Source organism: Gymnoscopelus braueri (genome assembly GCF_963280865.1).
Source record: "Gymnoscopelus braueri genome assembly, chromosome: 11".
In the NCBI taxonomy this organism is placed as follows: domain Eukaryota; kingdom Metazoa; phylum Chordata; class Actinopteri; order Myctophiformes; family Myctophidae; genus Gymnoscopelus; species Gymnoscopelus braueri.
The window spans coordinates 15457354-15485260 of NC_137613.1; the positions used below are offsets into that span (position 1 = coordinate 15457354).

Sequence of the window (27907 nt, forward strand, 5' to 3'; positions counted from 1 at the left end):
TTAAAGATGGACGCATGTATGCACACAGTGAAATCCTCTTGTGTGATTAATCCATTTGTAACTCTGAAAATACACACATTTGTACACTTGAAGAGTTAAATTAACACTTAAGGATTTTACTGTGACACAACCAGTGGGAATATGTATGTGAGGGGTTCCAGGTTAAAGCAGTGGATTTCCAGTGTTTGAGATAAATCTGATCTATGGGTGCAACAATTATTGAAACTAATCGATTAGAAAAAAATATTGATAATCTTAACTTAATAAAATAATCAATTCAAAAGATTAATTCAAAACTTTTTGAAACCTTACAAAATTAGTGAAAATAGTTCTACAACACGTCACATTGCGAGGTGTAGATCTGGTATTTTCACTATTTTTGCATGACGAAGTATAAAATAGGGCTTACAGGGTTAATCGATTCATTGAAAAAAGATATTCGTAAACATGCACTTCTTGATTATTGAATATGATCTAACTGTCCTCTTTCCTCCTCCTTGCAGATGTCACAAGGTCACACACAGTAGCCTGACCTCCCCTGCCCGTTACCTCGTTAAGAACCTCACCCTTTGACATTCCTGATTGGTGCACAGCAAGATGACGGACGACTTCCAGTGTGAAGCCGCGCCCTCGTTCCGTTCGCCTCGACTTTTTTTTTTTCTTTTTCTTTTTTGTTGTTTTTTTTTCCTTTTTTTTTTTCTTCCCCAAACGGACTTTGTTGCTGAGTTACGAGGGTGGGATTTTCCGCTCCACGGAGAGCCTCCACTTTGAGGCTGGACATAAAAGCTATTTTATTTTATTTTTTTTGTCCTTTTTTCAATTTCTTTATTAATATTATTGATATAATGTTATTATGGTTTTTTGGGACCTAAATAAAAAAATGTAATAAAGACTCGCCAGTTGCCGTTCTCTTGTCAGTATGTGGAGTAGTGAGGCTTGCGTGTGCACCTCTTGTGTGCAACTGTTGCTGTATGTGTTCACACAAATGGGAAATACGTTATGGTAGCTCTCCACCAAACAGACCACTACATATTTGCTACAGAATGGCAGTCGAAGGAAGTCGGTTGGAAGGTGTGATGACAAGTCGCTGAATGCACTTGAGAGCCGACACAGACAGACCGCTACTATGGTGCTAGAAATAGCGTATGGCTTGATGTCTTTTTCAACAAGCCCGCTGCTATCCGACGGTCGAAAGCTGTCGGCTTTCGACGCTTCCCTACAACTTGCGACCCGATGCGACGGTTTGCCCATTAAACAGCAGATTTTCGGCAACAGACACTTTCCCAACACTTACCGAAATCGGTGCGGTGGAGAGCTACTTTTAGGGGCTGTGTCCTCAGAACAAGTTTCTTAGAGCGGCCAGTGCCTCTCTGCCATGCGTTTCTATTGTAAAAAGGCGCTGGAGTGCTTTTCGTCCCATCACCTGAGCATCGCGCTTCAGCGCTCTCGGCACCCAGCGTTTTTTGGCGGAGCGCCCTGGCTGCTTCAAGCAGACAGTAGTTCAACCTTTGGAGTGGAGTGCTGGTCATTTGATCCTCCACATTGTGTCTGAGAACTCGGTAATGTACAACCCCGCCGTTGAATCGTTGCCACAAGCATGAGATGTTTGTTGTTTCAGCTAAGCTATTTGTGCTAATAACGCAGAAGGTGGGACATTTGAGCACAGCAACAGTTGATAGGTTCTAACGTTGTGGACACCAATAAACACGCTGTGCACATGATTTCCGAAGCGCTTCTCTGCTTAAACGCTTACTGTGGACACGGCCAATTATTGTTAACTTTCTTCAATTTTGAGTCGATCGAAATGCAGCGTCCGTTGCTAACGCCATGATCAAAAGCAACAGTTCATGATAACTTGTTGCACAAATTTGGGGCAAAGACTGACGACTTTGACCCGTTGACATCAGTGGTTATCAAAGTGGGATCAACAAAATGAACAGTTAAACCACAGACCCTATTTACATTTTTTATTTCACCGGGTAGAAGTTGAGCCCAAACAGAGAATGTATAAGAGTGACTATTGACATGGGTTTCACCTACATATTCTAGCCAAATGCAGTTTGGTTGGAATGAAAGCACTGTGCTATTTATTTATTTTTAACGTGAAAATGTGTTCAAATCTTTGAATATAATGTCTTCTAAATTCTAAAAAAATGTAGTTAAAATGTATATATATATTCAAAGATTTGCACACATTGTCAAGAGCTTTAAAAAAAAATAGCAGTTCTACAAGCTCATAACACGGCACTCTGTGCCGCACTATGAGCTTGTAGATCTGCTATTTTTGAATAGCCAAAGAAATCTAAAAATGACACGGATGCGTTCCCGGTTTTAATGGATTGACTTGATCAGACATCACTGCTTGTACAGTCTGTTAAGTGTCTTCTTGGCACTGAACTTCTTGTGTTTACTTTGCCTATCATTCAAAATGACAGCATCCGTCCACTCTCTCATATTGGAGAATCCACATTAGAGAGTTTGGTCCTTCATTCTAAAATGCTGTAGATCTTAACTCTAGGCCTGGGGACCAAGGTAATAATAGTTTTGGATTTTTCATTTTAGCTTAGTTTTAGTTCGTTTTGATTTTTTCCCCCCTTCTAATTCAGTTTTAATTAGTTTTCAGAGTGGATTTGCTAATTGCTTTTTTTTATTAGTTTTATTGTTTTGTGCTTTGGGTTATTTGTCAGGTGCAGGATGGAAAAGGTAAGTATTGTGTAATAACAACTTAACAAAATATAGCATTTTTAAAAGTATTTAGTTACAGAGGAACCACCAACCATCCTAGGCATTTTGTCTATAATTTCAGTTTGTTGTAGATCTGCTACTTTTGATGCTTTCGAATTTTAACCCTGAAAAGAAACGGTTTTGGACATGGTTTCCACTCGACAAGAGACAATGTGACAAAAAGTATTGAAATGAATGGAATAATTGTCTGTGTCCTCAGCGTCAATTATAATAAAAACATATCAAGTCTTGGTCTTAGACATATTATAAAGACATATATGTCTTTATAATATGTCTAAGACTTGATATGTTTTTATTATAATTGACACGGAGGACAGACAATTATTCCATTCATTTCAATACTTTTTTGTCCCATATTGTCTCTGTCGAGTGGAAACCATGTCAATATTTTTTTTTATAACAGAATGCTGAATACTACAGCAAGTTGGATCACAAAACACAAATCAAGCCAATGCTTTTTTCAGTTAAAACAATGAAATACACTGACACAAAAAAAGGAAAAAAACTCTTGCTATATTTCATCCAAACAGTAAATACAGTATCTTCTCAAAAACCTTATTTCAGTCAACCAGACTGGTCTTTTGAGTGGTACAGTTGTATGGACATGTTGACAACACATGGACTGCTGTTCTAAAGACCTCAGAGGGACAGTACAGTACATACAGGAGAAAAGAAATCCATCGAGGTTTATAGAACAAAAATAAGGATATGACAGTCATTCAGCAGCATATTTTAAATCATACATGGGATTTCTGCACAAACTACTTGCTCAAGAAGGCATGGAGGAATACATTTTCCATTTAGCAAGGTTTATTCAACAAAACTGGGGGGGATGGGTACTGTGACTTTTGTAAAATACTATCACCCATAGGTTAAATCTGTTACACAGACCATGTGCATTTTATATAGATTACATTTGTTTGCCTGCACTTCTTTTTTTCACTGCAGTTGCTGCTATTACTAGTACTAATATTAGTCCTGCTACTGTTCCATGCAGGTACTGTTCACAGAAAAATGCTCCGGACAAATCTATCAAACAAACCTTGATCAGTGGGAAATATTGTATTACCGGCCTCGGCCTGGGCAGTACCCACGAGCACTATTGACTTAGTCGAAGCGAATCAAGGAAAGTATTTCAAAGCCGAACACACTTTTCCCGGTGTTTCGCCAAGGTGGATGTGGTTTTGAGGTTAGTTTTAGGCAGTGTTTATGTGAGGTTAAGGTTAGAGTTGGGCATCATTTCTGTGAGGTTAAGGTTAGGGTTAGGCATAGTGTTGGTGATGTTAGGGTTTAGGCACCACCTAGGCGACACACCAAAGAAAGAGGGAGTCACATTTCAAAGCAGTATTGATACTATTCTGTGACTGGCGTCTGGCCTCACGCTATCCCGATGCAGTGTACCCCCTTAATCTGATACTGATGGTAACACCATACATTAGTTTGCAACTACCATTCACCTCAGGGCTAATGGGAAATTAATCTAGAGGGACATCAAATGAGGAAGCAGGGCGGAGGGAAGCACGAGAATAACTCAAATAGACCATATCAACATTAGAACTCATTGCAAAGTCCTTTACATGTTTACAGTAGTGCAGGGGTCTTCAAAAAATGTCAGGCCAAGGACCCCTTAGCTGAGAGGGAGATGAAGCAGGGACCCCCACATATTTTAGGCTAATGTCCCCCCCCCCCCAGAATAGGGATGCAAGGGTTCAAGTGGTTAATGTAAACATTTTAAAAATAAAGTCCAAATCACACAAAGATTTGGGTCAGCCTGCAGTATCTCTGAGGACCCCCCCCCCTAGGGGTCCCTGACCCCTTGTTGAATACCCCTGCCGTGGTGGTTTATGGGTCTTTTCAATTATAAGAACTTATAGTGTAACGCAGGGGTTTTTCAAAGGTTTTTCAGACCAAGGACCCCCTAGCTGAGAGAGAGAGATGAAGCAGGGACCCCCTCTATATTGTATAAATTTGTGTTTCAGACTAAACTTTTTTTTACGTGGTCTGCTCTTTTTTTGCCCTCAACCCCCCATACCCCTTTGCCAAAAATAGCCGATTTACAAGCTCACAACGCCTCGCAGTGCGAGGCGTTGTGAGCTTGTAGATCTGCTATTTTTTGGCTAAAGTACCTCAGAAAAGGGATGCTAGGGTTGAAGTGGTTAATGTAAAAAAAATATATAATCCTATCACACACACAGATTTGGCGGCCCCCCTGTAGTAACCCTGAGGACCCCCTAGGGGTCCTGGACCCGCTGTTGAAGACCCCTGGTGTAACGTATTTCACAAAGAACTATATCACAGAAATAAAGGGGTTCTGGAAGGTTTCAGGTTCTGGGTTACCCTTCGTAGGCAGACGGAGCCACTAAGGACTACAGCAGACTACCATACTGAGGAAGAGGGAGGGAGGGAGGGAGGGAGGGAGAGAGAGGAGGAAGACGAAGAAGAAGAGAGGATAGAGTTGGCTTGGTGGAGGACCAGTGTCCTGTTTAGTTGTCGGGCGTCCATGAAGAAGCAGCTCAGTAGTAGAAATACACTGAGGGAGGAGAGGAGAAAAGAGGTGTTGTCAAAAAACAAGAGAGGGACCAATAATAGACAGATAGATGATATGATATTGTTGCTGCAGAAACATCCTATCTCCATATTTATGATATTGTTGCTGCAGAAACATCCTATCTCCATATTTCAACTTTTTGTGTTTTTTTCCCAAAATGAATGCACTACTCCGTCATACAGGTGTCGCACAAAAGTAGTGAAAATAGTTGAGCTGTACAAGCTCACAACGGGTGACCCGTTGTGAGCTTGTAGATCTACTATTTTAACCCATTGAGACCTGAAGCCGATTCTACATGTCTCCTGCATCTCAACAGTATTCTGAAAAACGTATGTTTCTATATCAGTGGTGCTCAATCTTTTTCATGTCAAGGACCCCCAAAATTATATGTATTTGGCCTCGAACCCCCATCAAGATATTTAGTTCCAGGGACCCCCAGAAGCAAAGATTTGAGTTAAAAATGTTCGCTTTAAAAATATATATATTCAAAGATTTGCACACATTTTCACGATTTTTCAAAAATAGCAGATATACAAGCTCGTAGCGCGGCACTCGGTGCCGCGCTATGAGCTTGTATATCTGCTATTTTTGAATAGCCCAAAGTGTAAAATAATGCATTTTTAGCTCAAATCTAAAAATTACACAGTTCCAGGTCTTAATGGGTTAAAAAGTTTAAAAAGTAAAAAAATATATATAATGGAAACGGAAAGGTTTTGGACACTAGGATGTTTTCCACTTCCATATTTACAATCATCAATCATCAAGTTTTTACTCACAGAATACGACTCCAAAACATATAACACCTATGATGGCCATCATGATCATCATCTGAAAGACACAAACATCCACAGTTTAAGGGACAATTTCAAAAAAAATAAAGCAATCTACAAACAAACTAATGTAGTATAGCCATAGAGTTATAGCCTACTTTAGGGCCCTAAGCCTAAACTTTTTTTGGGGCATTTTTTTTACTATTTTGAAAAACATTTTAAAATTGTGAAAATAGCTCATGTACATCGACACGTTTTGAGCTTGTAGAACGGCTATTTGAACGATTTAAAAATGTTTTTCTAAATAGTAAAAAAATGCCTAAAAGGTTTAGGCGTAAGGGGTAAGCAAGATAAGGCCCTGAGTTCCAATTAATTGATAAGGTTTTACAGAAAGAATACCATAAATTGTAAATAAGTAATAAGTAAATTGTTTAATATTAACGTTATGTTATCATTAAAATCAGTGTTTTGCACTTGCAATACCCTCGTAGCCCACCAGTAGGCACCGGTCCACAAGTATGGCTGGGAATGGCTGCTGTTGTAAAAGTGAATGTGTCTTTATTTCAATTTACAATTTAAGCATCTAGCAGACGCTCTTAATCCAGAGTGATTTACAGTAAGTAAGGTAAACACAAGGTAATACATCCAAATGCATAGAAATAGTATCTAGGATAATAAGTAAACCAATAACCTATCATCAGTCTAAACAGTATAATATCAAACAATAAATAATCTGTACATTGAAACTATACAAACTATCTCTGCTGTCCGGCCGGAACCAGCTAAATCCAAAATGGTAATTGTTCAGGAAATTAAAAACAATTTTTTTTTTTCAGAAAATGAAGAAAACCTTATATATTAAAAACAAAGCAATACTGCCTCATCAAACTTGGTATTGTGACTTTATATATTATCAGATATTTGCATGTATCATTATATTATCACCACTTTACCCAAATCCAGTGCAAGTGGAGTTAGGAGGTTTTGTCCATCATTGATAAGAACAGCTGGCAATGGATCTCAAAGCTCACAACACATCACAACGCATTGTGAGCTTGGAGATCAGCTATTTATGGTGAGCGCCATCCTCATATACTATAGATCAAGCTGAATTCTGTACTTAAACAACTTTTATTTTAACATGCATTGTAAACAACCATGGCTCTAACTGTTACCACTGTTGTTCTTCTACAGTTGAGTGCAACAAACAATTCTGCCTCAATACTCGATCATGTATTTAACAAAAGCGATCATGGCACATACAAGGTTTCCACCCAACAGCAACGATATATATCCTTCCTGCCTCCCAATGTTGTAAAAACAAAGCAATACTGCCTCATCAAACTTGGTATTGTGACTTTATATATTATCAGATATTTGCATGTATCATTATATTATCACCACTTTACCCAAATCCAGTGCAAGTGGAGTTAGGAGGTTTTGTCCATCATTGATAAGAACAGCTGGCAATGGATCTCAAAGCTCACAACACATCACAACGCATTGTGAGCTTGGAGATCAGCTATTTATGGTGAGCGCCATCCTCATATACTATAGATCAAGCTGAATTCTGTACTTAAACAACTTTTATTTTAACATGCATTGTAAACAACCATGGCTCTAACTGTTACCACTGTTGTTCTTCTACAGTTGAGTGCAACAAACAATTCTGCCTCAATACTCGATCATGTATTTAACAAAAGCGATCATGGCACACCAACAATAAAAAAATGGCATATAAATACAAAATACATTCATGAAAAATAGAATCTTTAGCCTATCAAATCTGTAGCCTACTGCACTAACAATAACAACCACAGTTGAATTTACCTATCATATACCTATCAACATTTTATTATCACACTGTTGTGTGTTGCGTGTGTGTGGTGGGTGTTTCTTAGTGCTTTAGATTGTCATAAAAGCTGTGAAAGTCTTTTGGCATGATCTCCTTGAGCTCTTGGAGATGTTTGAAACAAAAATCTTCTCCCTGTCTGCCTCATACAGAGCAGAGCTTCTCGAGAGCCTGAGACGAGGGGGGAGTTGTTTGTTTTTGACGGACAGTTTGAGGGTCCAATGGAGCTAGGAGTTTTCGTCAGAGGCGCTTTTTAATACTTTTCATATGTGATTATTAAAAAAACATTTACACAGATGTAGAGGGGGTTCAATAGCGTTGATTTATGAAAAAAAAAATGAAAAAGGAGTTAGCTGGTCCCGGCTGGACACTGACGCTATAATAGGATGCCAGGTCAACAAATAAACCATTTCATATATGGCTACTGCATGTGACAGGCTGCGTTGTCACTCTGTTTCATTACCAGAGGAAAGAGTGTTTCAGCGTTGTTGTTGTTGGGCACCAGACACAATTATTTATATCATAACGTCAGACAAACAGCAATCTCATCACCTCTGACAGGAGGGGCGGAGACTGGATGACTGATGACTCTTTGTGTGTGTGTGTGTGTGTGTGTGTGTGTGTGTGTGTGTGTGTGTGTGTGTGTGTGTGTGTGTGTGTGTGTGTGTGTGTGTGTGTGTGTGTGTGTGTGTGTGTGTGTGTGTGTGTGTGTGTGTGTGTGTGTATACTTGTGAGGACCAAATATCCCCAGAAATATAGAGTAGAATTTGAGAAACAACAGGACAATTTTCCTGGTCCGCAAAAGAGAACTGGTTGTTTTATGGTTAAAAAGGATGATTGGAGTTAGCCTTACAATTAGTAAAATGTCAGGTTAGGGTCAGGATCAGACATGTAGAGGTTAAGTTTGGGCGTGCTGAGGTTGTGCAGTGAAAATGGCAGATCTACAAGCTCACGTAAACATGTCGCAGCACAACATGTGAGCATGTAGATCTCCTATTTTCAGCTCTAGGTTTAGGCAAAAATGTCGATATCCTCACCAGTGCTATAGTAATACCTGTGTGTGTGTGTGCGTGTGCATGCGTTTGTGTGTGCATGACGTGCAAACTTCTATCTATAAATAGTGAGTGTTTGAGATGAAATGAGTAGAGTGGGGGATGCGGAGGAGGCAGCTATGTCACATCACAGCTGCCTCCGTAATCCCTCAACGCAGCTCTAATCCAGATTGGGATTTTTTTTCTTCTCCTCCCTCCTCTCTGGCCAACACACACACACACACACACACACACACACACACACACACACACACACACACACACACACACACACACACACACACACACACACACACACACACACACACACACACACACACACACACACACACACCCCCCCCCCCCCCCCCCCCGTGTTAAAGTCTCTGTCGGGCATAAACCTTGTATCTCCACATTTCAACTAGACATTACAACAAAGGTATAACCAGATCGTGTACTGTAGTCAATAATAACTACAGTACATTGGATCCATTGGAACACGTTTTTTTTTATCCATTTTCAGGAAAATTATAATTTATTTTGGACATACAAGGTTTCCACCCAACAGCAACGATATATATCCTTCCTGCCTCCCAATGTTGTAATCCAGGATGTGAATCAAGGCCCTCCCCCTTCTCTGTCTCTCTCTCTCTCTGTCTCTCTGTCTCTCTCTCTCTCTCTCTCTCTCTGCCTCCCCCCTATCTACATCCATCTCTCCTCTCTGTCATCCGTCCCATCCCCCATCTGTCTGTCTCACTCCCTAAATTGTGACCTCTGATTGGATGGTGGCAATTCAAAGGTTTATGCCGAGTGAAACCACTGGATTGATTGACAGGCAGGGTGGTATGGAATTATGGGCACATTTACATCATAGGATAGGTATCTGCAGCAGCAGTGTGTGTGTGCGCCTGACAGTGACCTATTCACCTGTTTCCTAGGCTGTGTGTTTTCCACTTCCTGTGGGATTTCATTGGATATCATTAGTCATCTGACCAGTTTCATTGGATTTCATTGGATCAAATCGACAGGAAGTGGAACACACACAGGAAGTGAAAAGCCTAGGAAACAGGTGAATAGAGCGTGCCAAAAATCCTGAAGGGGGCGTCAACAAGTGTTTTTTGGTAGCAGCGGACATCTTTGAGGGGTATAAACCAGGTTGACTTAACATTGCCCAAAACAAACATGGCTGCGCTACTATGCCGCGACATCAGTTGTCTGTGACTGACTGTGACACATGACTCCAAACTGGGCAAGGTTTCAGCTCCGATCCGAGCCCCATTGAATTCCAGTATAAAATAGAAGTTAAATATAAAAATAATTATATATATAAAAACGTGAAAAATGTGAAAATGCATGGAGGAACTATTTTGGCCTACTAGAAAACACAGTCACACAGTCACACACACGCACACTCTCGCGCGCACACACCGACACAGACTGACACGGACAGACACTGACCCTCTTTTAACCTCCTACAGAGCCACATGGTGAAAACAACAGAGCTCGCTTTGCTTGGAAGGGAAATTACAGGGAAGTCAAAGTCCACCAGTGAGGTGCACTGTCTTCCACTGTCAATGTACAGGGACATAATTTTCACAAAATGGCTGAGTTAGGGCAAATACACAAGCCAACAGGTTATATTTTTCCTTGAATGATGCAGTCACACTAGCTTGCTCTGTGCAAGTTTCCTTACAGTTACTGTAAATAGCTGACATAGGTGTGAAGGTATCTTGGCTAACGATTTCAAATTAGGACGTCCCGATCCGATGCACTCTTTATGGTGTTTACGATATCATGATGAGGGAAAGTGCTTCTCAGGCGCTATGCTGTGATAGGATACCAGGAGGGATAATGATTTAGGTTTTTGCCACTGCTGCCGGCATTGCAGACAACTAGGAAAGTATTCCCAATGAAAGAGAAATAAATCACATGCATAAAATGCTATCACAAAACAAGCTATTCGTAGTGTTGATGCACATATTTACGTTTGTACAGATGCACACAAACCAGTGTTAAATTTTGACAGCAAATTTTTATTTAGTTTAGTCATATATCATAGATGTCATTTAGTTTTAGTCATATTTTAGTCACCTGAAAAGCTTTAGTCTAACAAACTCACAACGCGTCGCAGCGTGTTGAGCTTGTAGATCTGCTATTTCCAGAGTGCAACACCCGAACACCAGAGCGCAACCAAACATAAAATGTCTTTTAGTTCTACTGGATCTCTTCTCTACTAGTCCTTCCCTAACATTTTAGCCTAGTTTTTATTTGTTGACGAATTGGTCAATATATCTTAGTTTTAGTAATCATAGTTTAGTTTTTATTTAGTTTTTGTCAGTGAAAAAAGATAGTCGATGAACATTTTTCGTCATAGTTTTAGTCGACGAAATGAATACTGACACAAACAAACCTTACCTTAATGTTCTTCCACCAGTACTTGTTCTTCAGCTTGGCGGCGCTGCTCTCGAACTGCGAGGCGCCGGCCTGCAGCGCGTCGGCGCGGTCGTCCAACTCAGACAGCTTCTGGTCTCTCTCCAGGACCTTGTCCACGTTCACACGCATGATGTCCACCACCTGGAGGAACGTGATGGGGAAGACAACGTCACGAGCTGGCTTAGTTAACCTGTCACTAAAGGCTCACACACAGCCTCAATGCTCCAGAACAGCGACGACATGGATGACACATAAGTATTCAATTATTATTCACATCTTCCATGCCACTGTGGCACAATACAATGAAATAATAATAATAAAATCATTAGACCTATTTCCTGCAGGGAAAACACAGTTTTTCAGCTTCAAAAACGTGTAAAACTGTTTAGATGGTTGGTTTCAGTTAGTTGTTCTGTAAAGGAATGTACCATTCAATAGTTTTTCTGAAGTCGGCCAAAATGTACCCACTTAGCTATCTTTCAGTTTTGTCATTCTAAATTAGAGAAGAAATAGCCTAATAGGCTTAAGTTGTTATCATTCACATCAATTGATTAGAAACATGAAATTATGCATACATAAATATGCATTCATTTTACAAAAACTATTTAAAAACTGTCCCCATGTTTTTGGTCAGTCCTGTCACATAAAACACTACAGGAAAAGTATGCAATATGCCTTTAAGTATGTGAGCTTGAGGAAGTGACATCATTTTACCAAGGTGATACCATGATCCACACTGATTAAGGGTGAGTTTCCTCATTACATTTTTAACTTGATGATTTTAAGCTTGTTTTTGCATTTTATTAGGAGTACAAGCTAAAGCGGCAGGCCCTGTCACGCTAAAACATCCCAGAAACGAATACAAATGTTGTAAATCCAACAATTGATACGGTATGGGAACTGTCAGTGCAGTGTCAGTAGGATACTAACTGATATCCCATTACTGTGCAGCAGCTATTGTTCTTTTTTATTTGCACATGCCACCTTGTCAGATAGTTGGTTTGGTTAAATGTTGGTTTTGGACTTTGATATATTTTTCATCCATTATTCAACAGGTGAAATGAACAGGTTTAAGTTCAGTCCTTCTCTTCCAGGTAACATAGTGTGATCAAGGACATTTGAGTGTTTCAGCAAATAATCAGAGACCCTGCTGTCACCTTTAAATGGCTAAAAAAAAGAGGTTGAACCTTTTTCAGTCTGCAGTGCTGAACTTGAATGTCTAGCTTTGTGTCAACTAGAGATGACATAACAGACCTTAGACGAGAGGCACTCTATCTGACATTGGTTAAGTGTTGTACATTTGAATGTTGTGTTCTTAACAATACCACACAACTAAATCCTGAGTGTTAATGTGTAAAATTGATGGATTGAAGCCCCATCTCCTCCTCCTTCTCCTACTGCATGAAGTTTGAAAGTCAAAATGTGAAAAGCTCTGTTGTAACACTAGCATGTATCTCAGTGTAAACATGACTTGGTTTATGTGTCCAAGGTCTTGGAGCGTTGTTCTTGTTTCAGCTGTATCCAATCTATCCATGACATATTAGTGGCATCAATAGATATCTGTAAACGTTGAGGTGGTGGGTGTGACGGTTCTTGACATAACCCCACTTTACTCTTTGGAAGCAATAGGGAGGAACACGGACCCTCCCCGAACCCATTGCATGGGTTTGTGATCCAGTACACTGGGTTGGCAAGGGGCTTGAACCTGCCATTCTGGCTCAGCAGAGGCCACGGTATCGCAAGACGTGATCTGATCTCATATCCACATTATCTTCAAACACAGACTTTAATCATGTTGCCACTATCTTTGTTAAATTATAGACTCCAAGCAGCTTAAATAAAGCACACTTTATGGTGACTTTCATACTTCAATGCAGTAGAAAAGTGGAACTTTAAGGTCAGTGAATGCCATTTCTACAGTAAAGCTCTGAATGAACTACTAGTGTATGATGCACGATGATTAAGTGTTTGAGATAAAATACCAACTTTGGATTTAACTTGTGAAACTACTCTAGCAATCTTGCCAATAGTACACAAGTCCAATTGATGTGATGTTCAAGTCAATCTACCTTCATACAATCTTAATATTACAAATTGTAGATTTAATAACAACCCCCCCCTTTTTTTCATTTTCTTAATAAAACAAAACAAAACTGAGGTATGAACAGAACCGTAGAATATTTTTTAGGTCTGAACCGAACCGTGGATCGTTACATCCTTAGTGTAAACCACCTTTCATGTCTTTAAGTAAGGCTCAGTGTTAATCATTATTATCATTATATCGTTGTTGAGAGGCAGAAACCTCTTATCTCCATATTTTAACTTACGTAAATTAACGCCCTACTTGATCATCCTACAGCGCCACACAAAATCATCAAAAGTAGCAGATCCACAAGCTCAAAACGTGACGCGACTCGTTTTGAACTTGCGGATCTGCTACTTTTGATGCTTTTGAACTTGAATACTGAAAAGTAACAGTTTTGGACATACACGTATGAGGTTTCCAACCGACAAAGACGATTTGAAATTGGTGATCTATTGGGGGGAAAAGATTCCTCATAATCTACATTCAGCACCATGGACAGAGCAACACCACACACACACACACACACACACACACACACACACGTGCACCCGCACGCACGCACGCACGCACGCACGCACGCACGCACGCACGCACGCACGCACGCACGCACGCACGCACGCACGCACTTGTTTCCTTACCTCGTCCACTTGTGCCTGTGTCTGCTGTAGTCGTCTGTTGCTGGTGAGGTTGGGGGCCGGGGCTGCGGGGCCCCCCTCTCCGTCCGGGCCCCCTGGTGCTCCTGGGGTACCTGATGCATCTGGGGTAGACCTGCCGTGGGAGAGAGTTTGATTGATTGAATACTTTGTTAACAGTTCGCAAAATGTACAGCGGTACGATTATACAATGATGCTAAAAGGATAACACAAAAAGCGCTGAGGGCTTGTTTCCATTGTGGTCCTATGTATTCAATTCATCAAGACATTTAAATACATACAATACAAGAAATCATCAACACTAGGAGCAATAAAAGTATATTATGTACAGACAACATTGGGGTTGGGGGGAGAGAGAGAGAGAGAAGGACACACACACACACACACACACCACACACCACACACCACACACCACACACCACACACACACACACACACACACACACACACACACACCCTCTGTCAGGCAGAAACCTTGTATGTCCAAAATCACTACTTTTCAGGAAACGGAGAGAAAAAAAGAACCTGTGTTCCAATGGATGGATGCAAAAGTATTGTTAATACTTTTTATTGGTTCAATATTTATAAAACACATTTATAAGACACAATTTCATGTCACTTAAAAGTAAGTAAGTAAGTAAATTTTATTTGTATAGCACTTTTCACAGAGAGGACTCACAAAGTGCTTTACATACAGCAGAAATAAAAACAGCAAAAAACTACCGTAATAGCATATCTACAAGCTCATAACTCATCGCATCGCACTGTGAGCTTGTAGATCGAGTATTCTTGCTACTTTTTGTTCTAACTGTTGTACAAAGAAGTATAGGGTATTAATTTACAAAGAAACATTAAAAGTTGAAATATGGAGACACTGTTTCTGCCCGACAGCATTTGCGCGCGCGCGCGCGTGTGATGTTTTGTGCAGGGAGAGCATAATTGTATTACAGTGCAATAAAGTAAAAACAATCTGTCACAGTCAGTATTTAATCTAGTTGTGTGTCTCAAGTACTGGGTCACAACCCAGAAGAGGACACACTATATGTCCTAACAGGACAAATTGGACAAACAACAACTTCAGTTAAGAAATACTGTAGTTTTATGACTGCATTCAGAAAAGAAATGTTGTAGTTTTGTGGCTGCATTGACCTCAAGCTGCACTATGTAACTTTCCTCTTCTACTGTTTCCTGCACAAGTGCTGAAACTTTTACCATTGAGCTAATAGAGCCTGCATGCTTGCTCAGGGGATAAATTGAATCATGACCATCAATCAGGTCACACACACACACACACACACACACACACACACACACACACACACACACACACACACACACACACACACACACACACACACACACACACACACACACACACACACACGTGTGTGCGCCCCTGTGATGTGTACACGCGCACGCACACACACAGGGGCTTGAGTGGTTTTGTGCAGTAGGCTAGTATGATGTATGGTGCTGGTAACTGGAAGAGTGGGCACAATTTTGTTATATTTATGTATTTTATCTTTTATTTAATATTAAGATTTTATAAAATGGCAGGCCCAAATTCATATAATCCTTTATAATTACATTTAAGCCCTAATATTTCTACAATTGCTACAAAACATGTGGATAGCCTTTCACTTTGGGCATAAACCAGAATTGGAAGGGTAGCCTATAGCCTAAATTTAGGTCTGATAATGACCATGCATGTTCAAATCAATGAAATCATGTAGCCTATAAAGTATATAGGCTACATTTGTTAATTATTTGATATTTTTACATTTAGAGAAAACAAACTGCCATTTTTAACATCGAGGTGCCCACAATGTTTAGGCCCCGTGCACTCGACCTGGCCAAAGCCAAAACAACAGTATAACTGAAGCCAGACCACTTTTATTCCATCTATAGCCTCCTCTCCACAACAGCCGCTGGTCAAATGTTAGAGAGATTAGTGGATGAAAAGCTGCACAGGCCCCCGTTTATAACAAAGATGGATGGATTTGACAGCAAGATCAACAAAGCACGCACACAGTTGTTATTATTATGCGATGTTCACTGGAAAAGAAAAGAAAGAAAGAAAAGAAAACGTGGAAAACTATGCAGTGGAAAAATAAGAGAAGGGAATAAAGAACTGATTGAGACAACAAATAATAACGATTATAAAAAGTGCAAAATCACTTTAGAAGAGCATGTAATGCTGTTATAGACTGACAATGGCTGAGTTATATCTTTATGCATACACAATAAGACAGAAATAAAATAAAATAAATATTGTGGATCTATTGAAAGCCAATGATTTCAACCAACAAAATGCACGACATAGGCTACACACTTGACTTTCAACCATACGAAATTAGTTGAATACATTAACTAACCTATAAGTAGAGATACTTTCATAAATATGTATTGGCTAATAGTTCAGATTCTTGTCATTTAAATGAGTGTATAGTAGCTGCTATATACTCACATCTCTGCTGCAGCGGCTGATGGTTATCTGACTGAAAGAGAGAGAGAGAGAGAGAGAGAGAGAGAGAGAGAGAGAGAGAGGGGGCTCTCCCAGTTGAATCCAAATCTGTCCCCAAAAACGCGTGATAGAAAAGCAAGAAAACAATATTTCCGCTCACTAGGATTTGTCCTTTTTGTTGTTGTTGTTGTTGTTATTTAGCCTAAACTTGAACGCTTCTTCCAGAATAATAAAGTGCGCAGATCAGGTTTATGTAGTTCTCTGTTCTGTCGTGACGCCACAGTGTCACACGGTGCAGCCGCTCCGCTTCTGCCAGAAGCGCTGCTCTGCTGATTGACCGAAAATTCCACTGCCGTATGAGGTCTCTGTCTTTAGTAAAAAAATAAACAAAACTATTTCGCTGCTCACCGAAACAAAGTCTTTTTTTGTTTTGTTGAAAGTCTATCCTCCAGGGTGGGAAGCCTCTCAGGACCCCACCTTCTCTGTATAATACACTTTTTGGGCAGAAAAGAAAATATGTCCGCCAGATGGAAATTATTTTATTTTCCTCCACTGCGCCCTCTACAGACCTGGTCGATATAAATTACCTTTGAGCAGATTTGTAGAGGGCGCAGGGCAGGTCTTTTTTAAGGGCGTGAGAACTCACTAACGTGACTAGAAGAACAGCTGTGCCTCTGAGATGTATTGGAGTAGAAGTAAAAGTATTGAAAATCTGAAATACTCCAGTAAAGTACATACTTCAAAAAGTGTACTCGAGTAAATGTAGTTACTTTACACCACTGCTTCACAGCGATCCAATCAGAGGACAGTGGGAGTGCCCCCGGGATAAATTGAGTTGTACATGTTTGACATCAGAGGACGCTGAGCAGGCAGCAAGGAAGAGAGGAAGCATATCAGGGTGAACAGCTCGACACACACAGACTGAGATGCACCGGCGACGATGTGCCTTAGCTTGGCGCACCACCGGTCCAGAGACCCCGGTCACCCCGGTGAGTTCCTGGCTTGAAACGGCCTCTCACCAATCCATACATTGTTTACATTTTTTGTGCAGATTACACAAATGAGATGTGTTCATTTGGTTCCATTTTTACACTTCTCAGAGTTATATTGTCCTTGAAAGAAAAAGAAGAGTTAGAGACACTGTCCTAGTAATCTCTCAAGAACAGATTCAGAGCTGGTGAAAGAGTAAAACACAGCAGAGGGCACTGTTTTTCCTTTTTATTTGGCGATGGGTTCCCAGATTGCTGTCCTAGTAAATCAGTGTCATACATATTCTGAGGAAAACCTGGAGACTGAAAAAATTCGAAGGAAAATAAAAGCCTGGAGATCGAGGCTAGATGCTCATGAGTGTCTAGCCTCAATTACCGCTGTCTAGAACCAAGTCTTATGATCAAAATTAGCCATGGTTCACATGACGCTTATGACAGTCATGTTTCAGGGCTAGATCAAAAAAAGACCCTATTATGTAAAAAACAAAAAATCTTAACATTTGCCACCTACAAGGCCAATTCTTGCCACAGACACATTTGTCCAGACACATTTATGACCCCTGCCATATGTCCAGTCAGAGAGTGATAGGCCTAATTATCACTCAAAGACTATATTTTGAATAATTTATCTATCTTTTGTCAAAATGCTGCTTTTTCTGTTCCCTTTTAAATGTTCCATGCATTTTGGCAAAATTGCCTTACTATTGGCCTATATTTTTTCAAAAATCTAAAAGCATGAAATATTATGTTTTGCTGAAGCTAGATGTTCACTATTCTTTGTTTTCTATGATTACTTGGGTTCAGGTTGGGTTTATTATAGATGAACATATACACTATAATTCAACAGGTTATAGTGTATGTTTAAAATGTTCGACGTGGACGTGCCCTTTGTGAACTTTGAGCACCTATCCCACAGTGGTCTCTGCACAAACTGCAGGCTACCTATAGAGGAGACATGGGCCAAAGATCAGCTGACCAAATATGTAGTACAGACAGGACAGCACAATACATCAATGACACCATTATGGTGTCATATACTGTATAGGCTAGCGTCAAGTCAACAACCTAGGCTATAATATGAATATTATATATTACTTTGACCGATTTAGGGTGCAGGGTGATTTCTACGTCAACATAGAACATTTCACTGCTTATAAATGTTTAAGCTCAAATTTCTTTGTATAAGCTTTGTAAGAAAGCCAGTCAATCCAGTATGTGTATGACATGCATTCATGTTGCAATGAATGAAGACAGGAGGTCTAGGATGTGACGTATGCGGAAGCACGTTGAATGTTATGTGTTGATACTAGTGTTGGCGGCAACTAATAAATGCTACTGTCTGATACACAGCAAAGTTAACTCACGGAGTCTGCAAACTTTCTATGTCCTGTAAGATAATCATCTATAGGCCTACAGACATTACAAATATGACTTGATATAGGCTACTACGGTATATAGGTTGCTAATCTGTGTATGACATATTGACATGACACCTGTGTCGGGCAGGAGGCACCGTGGACTATATGATGTTCACGGACAACATTGTAATATGTAGTGAGAGGAGTGAACAGGTTGAAGTGAGTCTGGAAAGGTGGAGGCATGCACTGGAGAGAAGATGAACGGAAGACAGCAGGAGTAAGACAGAATACTGTATATGTGTGTGTGTGAACGAGAGGGAGGACAGTGGAATGGTGAGGATTCAAGGAGTAGAGGTGGTGAAGGAGTTTAAATACCTGGGGTCAGCTATCCAAAGTAATGGGGAGTGTGGGAGAGAGGTGGAGATGAGAATGCATGCATGGTGGAAAGGATGGAGGAAAGTGTCAGGAGTGATTTGTGACAGAAGGATACCAGCAAGAGTGAGAGGGAAGATGGATAAGAATGGTGGCACTGATGAAAGGACAGGAGGCGGCGCTGGAGGTGGCAGAATTGAGGATGCTACGATTGTCATTAGGAGGGACAAGATCAGAATGACTGCATTGGAGGATCAGCCGAGGTTAGAAGGCTGGGGGATACAACAAAGAAGAGAGGTTGAAATGGTTTGGATTTGTTTTTACAGTCTATGGTTTGGACATGTGGAGAGGAAGGATAAGGGGTACATTGGGAGAAGGATGCTGAAGATGGATCTGCCAGGCAAGAGGAGAACAGGAAGGCCAAAGAGGAGGTTTATGGATGCAGCTACTGAGGAAGATGCAGAAAACAGAAGCTGATGGAAAGAGATGAGCTACTGTGGCGACCCCTGATGGGATTTTCAAAAAACAGTTTTCAAAAGAATTTAAGAATTTTTAAATAAACATTTCCATACAACAACACGTTGCAAAAGCAACACATTGTGAACTTATCCTGAAAAAATAGGGCTTCAATAATGTATTTCTGTAAGTCGCCTCTGTCGGGTGGAAACCTCACATGTCCAAAATTGTTACTTTTCAGGATTCAAATTCAAAAATATCAAAAAATAGCAGATCGACAAGCTCAAAACGCATTGCTTTGCGCTTCGAACTTGTAGATCTGATACTTTTGATGCTTTTGTAGTATGATCAGGGGTGTTGATTTACCATAAAACACAAAAAGTTTAAATATGGAGATTAGAGGTTTCTCCCCGAGCAACCTCAACCTCAACAGCAACAAAGTTTGGTTCGTGGGGAGACACCAAATTTGTCTTTTGGGTCTGGAGCTGAAAAAGTGTGTGAACGGCTGAGACAGAGGACTAATGATAGCCCAGAGTTGAATGTGCTGAGCTGAGGCTCCGTCATTTCCCTTGATCTGCTCTTTCTTCTTTCTGCTGCTTTGGAGCAATTTCTTGTTCACTGAGTTGTGGCGGAGTTGTTTGTTTCACACCGTCACTCCACTTTCCTGCTTGGCTGTGAGAAAAAAAACCTAATCTGAATGGATGTAGGGCTGCTGCAACTATCAATTATTTTCTTAACGATTATATATTATTATCGAATACTTTTTAGATGAATCAAATAATCGAGCATTTCATTTTTTTATACATCAATGAATAGATTAACCGCTTAAGCGTTATTGTACATTTAGTTGCACAACAGTGATGCGATGTGTTGTGACCTTGTAGATCAAGCTGGATATTTTTGGAAGTTCTTTGAAACTTTTCGCCTATAATGACGTGCCCAAAATATGGATTGATTATTAATAGATTAATTTACATACGTATCAATTATTGATTATTTTTTATAATCGATTAAAACAATTAGTTTAATTAACTGTTGCACCCCTAAATAGATTAGTATACCACATGTTAGGTGTTTAAATTGTCCACTGTATAATTTATTTTAACTTTTAGCAAAAGAATGATCAGTCACGGTGCTTTCTCAATAAACATCAAGAAGAAAACTGATTGAAAAGTGAAATGAAGGATTTAAACAAAAAGAGGCACATTATTGACTCTCCCCAGATTCTAGGACACGTCTGAATTGTCTAACAGCATGAAATATGACCAGTTTCGCACAAAATGTTTATTCTCCCCATGACTTATTGGCGATAATCTAAATCATAGTCTTGCATGGCCTTCGGCAGAGACCGTTAAGTTTCAGACAAACTGTAAAAAATTATTAAAAAAATAGTATAAAAGGTATAAAAATCTTTTGATTTTTATACACGGACCATAGAAGGCAGGGAAGCACCATATTACTAATACGTACATTATGAAAATACCTTCGAGCTGACTGTCATACTGTACCATTCCATTGGAACATAACAAAGTCACATACAAATGCATCACATACAACCATTTTATTTAAATACAGAACCAAATCAATAGTTTTTTTGGCTTTGTGCTGTGAACAAAACAAAAACAAAGCCTTTTCCAGCCTTTTTTCACAGTCCAATAAATTGTCTTTCATTTAGACACTTCAGCTCAGGATCAATCTGGGGACCCATAGTCAAAAACAGGAAAAAACAGCGCCCTCTGCTGTTTTGTTCCTTTGAAAAGCTGCAGAGCTCTGAATCTGTCTTGAGAGATTAGCTCAGGATTAACCATTTACCATTTATTGCAAAGATTTTTGGCAGTTTGGCGGTGTGACTTTGCTCATGTGATATTACAGATTACCTGCGCAAGCATGACACAGATCACAAAGCCCCAGGAGCAGAGCATAAGATACAGTTATTACATGAACATAACATTGAACCTTCAATTGTATAATTAAACTACCACATATCATAGTACAATCCATAGAACCACAGTACAATCCACAGAATCATCCTATTAACAATATGAACTAAATGCCCCAGGGAGGAGGCCGGGGAGGTGGAGGGAATTTGAAAACTTACAGCTGTACAACCAGCTAAGACAGCTAAGCACATAGAATGAACAGTGAATAGATACTGCTTTAAATTAACCGCCTGAGTTGCACTGTGGGTATGAGGGCGTGTGTGAGTTAGCATGTAGCAAATGAGAATGAAGTTAGGTTGAACGTGGAGAGACTGATTTGTAGGTGTATGTATTAATTAACTTGTTAGCGAATGAATGGGGGGGGGTGGGGGTTGGGGTCCGGGGAGAGTGACTAGCATGTAGACCTCCTGAGCCAAAAAGGCAGAGGGAGCGAGTGCACTTTCCGGCAGTGTTTCCTTTGCCGCGGCAGTGTAAACCAAGAAGGAAGGAAGACATACAGTTGTATACAACTGTATACAGTAGCAGTTTAGGGTACACTCACATTATGTCATGTCAGTACACTGAACATTAGACAGCACAAACATTCACTCTCAGCCTATAGGATTTCCAAAACAAGTTGTTTTGGGATAGAGGCAGCTGCAGACTAACAACAGTGAATATGAAAAGTTATATTATGTACAGTATCAACGGGCCGCCTGGGTAATATATGTCTATAAAAAATTAATGAATTTATGACTGAACATAAAGTAACACTAGTTAGGAAAAAGTGTTTAATATGAAAGATAAAGTTTAATCATCATCATCATCATAACATGAATTAGAAGAAACTGCAAAAGCTATTTACAAGCAATATTTACAGACTGTTCGTTTAAACGTAATGAATAGACAACATGCTTCCTTAATTAGACATTTAGCAAAGAAAGATAAAGCAGGTGAGCTTGCATATGCTACCCTCAATGAAATCAACTACCGGGATTAACACCACTATATTAAAAATTGTATGTCTTACAGTATGTAACCATATATTACATGTACTGACGACTTCACCCATTTTCAACCTATCTTCATATAACTGGTGCTCACTAACGCTCATGATAAAATTGTACCTTTTTTGTACATGGTACAGTATGTGTCTCATAGGAGTGCTGTGGACACTTCAGAAATCCAGCTACCAGTGACATCATCGCGTTAGGCAGGTATTTTTTTCCAAACAAGATTTTGTATTTAATTTGTATTAACGGAAGAACAATGGCTTCCATTATAGCTTAACTTTGTAGGAATAGAAAGCCTGCCGTTTCTATTAGCTTGGATTCCCCATCGATGATGTCACTGGTAGGCGGGTTTCTGAACTTCCCACAGCCCTCCTCTGAGACACAGAGTGAGTAGATGGAAATTGTACCATATTATAGTGAGCATTAGTGAGGACCAATAATATGAAGATAGGTCAAAATGGGTGAAGTCGTCCTTTAAGATTCTAAAATGTTGCACATAAGTTACCCATACTCAAGTTACCACGTAGATATCTTGTATCTACTCATACCATCAGTTAATTCTGAACAAATTGGTAAACTAACAATGGCACTCAATGTTTTAGTTAAAAGGTAATACAGTTTTACATTTTAAAATGAGTTTTGCTCTTCCAAACTGACATAGGTTGAGTGTTCTGTACAGCAGTAAAATCTCCTGAACCCTGCTTCTGCTCTCCTTTCTTCCCCCTCACAAGCTACTCCCCTTCACTTCCTGAGGGCAGTTTTCCCAGTAACTTCAGGCGTTTGTCCAGTGAGTCTTGATACAACTCCTCCAGCACTGAATAACGGCTGTGGCTCTCCTTTAATGTTTGTCTCAGTGTTGTAATTTCTCTGTTATTCTCCTCCACTTGTCTCTTCAACTCGCTCTGCATCTTTGTGTTTGAGATCATGATGTTCTGGATCCCAGGCAGAAGAACCTTCATCAGGTTTCTCTCTGCTTCCACTCCGGCCTCTGCTTCGTAGGTCTCTCTCATCTCCTCTATGTCCTGTCTGTGTCTCTCCTCCCTCTCTCTCCTCTCATTCTCTCGCTTTGCTCTAAACCTATCCAGCTTTCTCTCCATCTCCTCTCTTCTCTGAGACTCCCTCCTCAGCTCTCTTTCCAGCTCTCTTTTCTTCTCTTCATCCCTCTCCTCCCTCATGTGTTTCTCTAGTTCACTCGTTCGATGGTCGATCTTCCTGATGTCTCCCTCGTGCTCTTGGATGGATCCATCTATCTTCCTCAGAGAGTCCTTAAGCTCCTTCTCAAATCTCTCCCTCATCTCCTGCTCCTCCATGTGTCTCCTCTCCTCCATGTCCCTCTGAATCTTTCTCTCCATCTCTCTGACCTGGGCCTCTGCCTCCTGGTAGGTCTGAGTGCTATAGAAGCTCTCTGTGTTCCTTGACACCATGCTCTCTATCTTCTCCAGCAGCTCCGCAACCTGAACAGCATTGCTGCTGTCTGTAATGTTGAGGACGTGGAATCTGTTCCCACATTTCTCTGCAAGCTGCTGATGTTCCTGACTTCCTGCTTGGAGAAACTCCTGAACACTCTGCTTTTTCATACTGTCAGCGTGGATAATGATGACAATGCTGTGTTCCCAGCAGCTCTCTCCAAATTCCTCTTGCATCTTCTCCATCATCCCTTTCACCTCTCCTTCAGAGGGCTCTGCTGGTATAACCAGGAGGAAAGCATGGGGACCCGGGGCGGACAGACGTACACACAGCCCCACATCCTGCCTTGTGTCCTCCAGTGAGCGTCCAGAGAAGTCTGGAGCGTCCACCAGCACCAACCGTCTCCCACAGACGTCCCCCTCTCTCCTCCTACTCCTCTGGCTCAGTTCAGAGGAGCTGGCCTCAGCACCAAACACCTCCCTGCCCAGGATGGTGTTTCCTACTGCGTTCCTCACAGCTACAGTCCTCCCCAGTAGCACCAGTCTCAGCTCAGACACTGAAACACCCAAAAAATTTAACATTATAAAACTTCACCAGATAGTACACAGTATTCACTTACTATATGCTATGACTATATGATATCAAAGACGATTTAGGTGCCCAAGACAAATCTGAAGTTATAGCGTGAACCTCTGCATGTTAGAGACATGACTGGTGACCATGTGTATCGGAGGAGACACCATGGTAGTCTACACCTCTAGACCAACAGAGGGGGATTTACTAGCAATATGGAAAACAATGGGAATTGGCAATGACAAAATTGGAAGAGAGAATGGAGACAAATGGTACAATGGTACATCTGCAGACAAAGACAAAGTTTATATACCTTTCTTTATTTATTGACTATGTTTAAACCTTCAATAGGACAATTAAATATGGTTGTGAACACATTATTATTCAGAATCACATTGAAAAGATTTGATTGTACCATTTAATAATGTTCAAAGAATAATGCACACACATGTTCCCCTGCCGGACTATTTGAAAAACATCATAGACTCACTATCTGGAGGGAGCCATTCCTTGCTTTCTCTCTTCCTCATTGGTAGAGTAGAGTCTTCATCTGTGGTCTCTCCACCCACTGCAAAACAACACAGACATCAGTCAAACTGTGCAGTTAGACTGGAAACCAAAGAGAGGGAAAGAGATTTAGCTACAGTATGTAGCCAATAATGAAAGTAAAAATGTAATAAATGAAGTAAAGTAAAAAATAAAGTAATGTCATTTACTGATTAATATGTGTGCATATAGAGTACCTACATCCTAATAATCCTGGACATGGGTTAAATCACGCAAGAAAGCGAACAAATAAAGAATGAGGCCGGTGATTCAGTCGGTGAAGTAGCTCTGTATCATTTATTATAATTATTTCTATTTGATACAGTCTGTGTATGGAGAAAACTGAATCAAGCGTTAAAAACTACATTAGGAAATCACGTGATTCACCGTCTCCAATGAAGCACGTCACGCTCCGTCAAAAACATTCCTGAGATTCCTTAGATGTGACATTTGTTTGTGTGTGTTATTTAGTTTGTTTGATTTAACAACTGAGAACTGAAAATGCCTCTATCTTACAGAAGGAAAGAAATCCAATGCAACATGACATGATGCCAATTATCTGCGCCAGTGATGCCAGCCTCATGTGTATTGGCAGATGTAGTTCTTACATAATGTTTAAGTCTGAGAATTGTTGTCGATTTGTAGGCGGCCCTTCATTTTCTTACTCTTTGGATAAATTAGTACCTTTTCACAGTCAGTTGATGCTTCATAACCATAATGAGTCAAATCGTTTTTTTTTTTTTTAAGTCGACAGGATTTTGAATGTGAAAAACAGGGGGTGTGGTACTCTCACCGTACCACAGACATTGGTACTCTCTAATCTATGAAGAGACACTTTGGGATCGTTCTGAGTCTGACAGAAAATGGAAGGTCAGACGGAAGGTCACACCTAATGACCTACATTGCATGGTAGTGTGTTCATTCACACACCCTCAATAGTCTTAGTTTCAGGTGGATTTCCAATTTCTTCAACAGAACAAGTATAACCATACAAAGATGACAGGAAGCCCAATGTGCAAACTCCAAACACACTCCCGACGAGCAAGGACGTCCTTGCTCGTCGGTCGGTAGTGTGCTTGCTTGGAGTTCGCCCATCAGACTTCCTTTCATCTATGATTAGTTTTTGACTTTGTGAGCACCTCTTCACCTCCTGGACTGAAGTTGTTGTCTCTTTATGAACTCTAAAGAGCACTCAGGTCGCCTTTGTTCTATAACCATAATGAAGTTTAGTGTTTATTTATTTATTTGTACATATTTTAACTCATGACGTATAACTGACGTATCACCAGAGTTAATAGAAATAACATCATGATCACAAAATGAAACAGTAACATGGACTCACTGTGTGGAGGAAATATCATACTGCGTGTCCTCCTCAGTGGAAGAGCGTTCTCTCCATCCTCTGCAACACAACATAAACAGTGATTTTATTGACAATATAAAAAATAAAGGTGTTACTGGGCTATTAACTCTATAAACGCCATTGACTCGAAAACGTGTCAATTACTACTTAATCCACCCACGCCATCGACGCGTTTGACGCGTTGGATGAGCGTTCATTGTTTAATCTCTGATTGCGCTATGCTGCTTAATATTCAATGTTATTTTCGAGTTCCACTTACTTCACCCACATCTGCATCCGGTTTCATGACCTGGGTTCCGTTTCCGGTTTTTGATTTTTCCCCCCGGTCATTTTCGTCCAGAATAGGTTAACAAACGGTTTTTCACACGGTATATCAAACGAACGGACAGGTTCTCTTCTATAATCTATGGTCTGGGTGACGATCAGTCATCGCCGTCGTGTATCACATCGTAATTTTGGCCCATCGGACCATCTGGGACAACGTCACATCCGTTTTGATGCATTTCACTGTCTAATGTCTCAAGAAGGGTGTCAGGGAGCCAACGACCTGATCAAGCTGTCATGTGCTGCTCTCTAGTGGCGGATTTGTGCTGCGTCTTTAAAATTCACTCTGATACATTATTTTCATGAAAAATTTCAAAATATTGGCACTGGGGGGGGGTACTTTATGAAAATACTCTGGCAGTCAAATTAAATGCCTCAGAATGTACTGTACTTTACAGTACTTTACTACTTTTGATTACTAACTTTCTGGAGGAATGTTGATGCTCCATCTCCTGATTGGTAGTTTGGGACCGGCTGTAGAGGTATACCCACTCTCTATAAGACAAGACAACTAATTATTAACGTACTAATGTCTACAACACACATAAAGGAAATATAATTCAGATTACTGACCAGTCTTTTGGTCTGATTCAGTCGTCAGTTTCTCTAATTCAGTCTTCATATGACAGATCTGCTGAGCTGCAATGACAGGTTGAAGATATGCAGTATTTATGTTTTGATGAACCACTGAAAAGATAATCTAGAGAGATGAGTTTTAATTTCATAATCCATTACTCACCAAGCTGTTTGTTTTCAGTGATGACATCATCCCATTCATTTTTCTTCATCTTCAGCTCTTCATCTTTCTGATTCAGTTGTTGGTCTTTTTCTGTCAGTAGTTCAATACTTTCCTCCAGTTGGTTGTCTTTTTTTGTCAGTAGTTTAATACTGTTCTTCAGTACTTGGTCTTTTTCTGTCAGTAGGTTAATACTGTTCTTCAGTTCTCTATCTTTTTCTGACAGCAGTTGTTTACAGTCCTCCAATTGTTTGTCTTTTTCTGATAGT

The 27907-nt window shown here is 40.2% G+C and overlaps 2 protein-coding genes across 7 annotated transcripts in view; one reads left to right on the plus strand and one right to left on the minus strand.

The window, feature by feature from the left end:
- chd4a (chromodomain helicase DNA binding protein 4a) overlaps nucleotides 1-895 on the plus strand; it is a 36626-nt gene extending 35731 nt beyond the window's left edge. For all 6 annotated transcript variants that reach the window (XM_080442372.1, XM_080442373.1, XM_080442375.1 and 3 more), the window contains exon 40: nucleotides 504-895. In XM_080442372.1, coding sequence (XP_080298498.1) covers nucleotides 504-527 — 24 coding nt within the window. In that variant the 3' untranslated portion in view covers nucleotides 528-895. The remainder of the gene's footprint in view (nucleotides 1-503) is intronic.
- A 3945-nt stretch (nucleotides 896-4840) lies between these two features.
- On the minus strand, nucleotides 4841-16688 carry LOC308094962 (vesicle-associated membrane protein 3-like). Its single transcript, XM_080441794.1, has 5 exons — nucleotides 16586-16688; nucleotides 14104-14233; nucleotides 11362-11520; nucleotides 6070-6121; nucleotides 4841-5275 (listed from the first exon to the last, which is right to left on the minus strand). Coding segments are annotated over exons 1-5 (360 nt in total). The 5' UTR covers nucleotides 16588-16688; the 3' UTR covers nucleotides 4841-5258.
- Nucleotides 16689-27907: the final 11219 nt, after the last annotated feature.

Bases quoted from the DNA above. Each gene is read 5' to 3' on its own strand.
- LOC308094962 (XM_080441794.1), bottom strand. The intron at 11,521-14,103 runs GTAAGGAAACAA...ACGTTCCTCCAG, and splicing joins CACAGGCACAAGTGGACGAG to GTGGTGGACATCATGCGTGT. The intron at 6,122-11,361 runs GTAAGGTTTGTT...TGTGTCTTTCAG, and splicing joins ACTGGTGGAAGAACATTAAG to ATGATGATCATGATGGCCAT.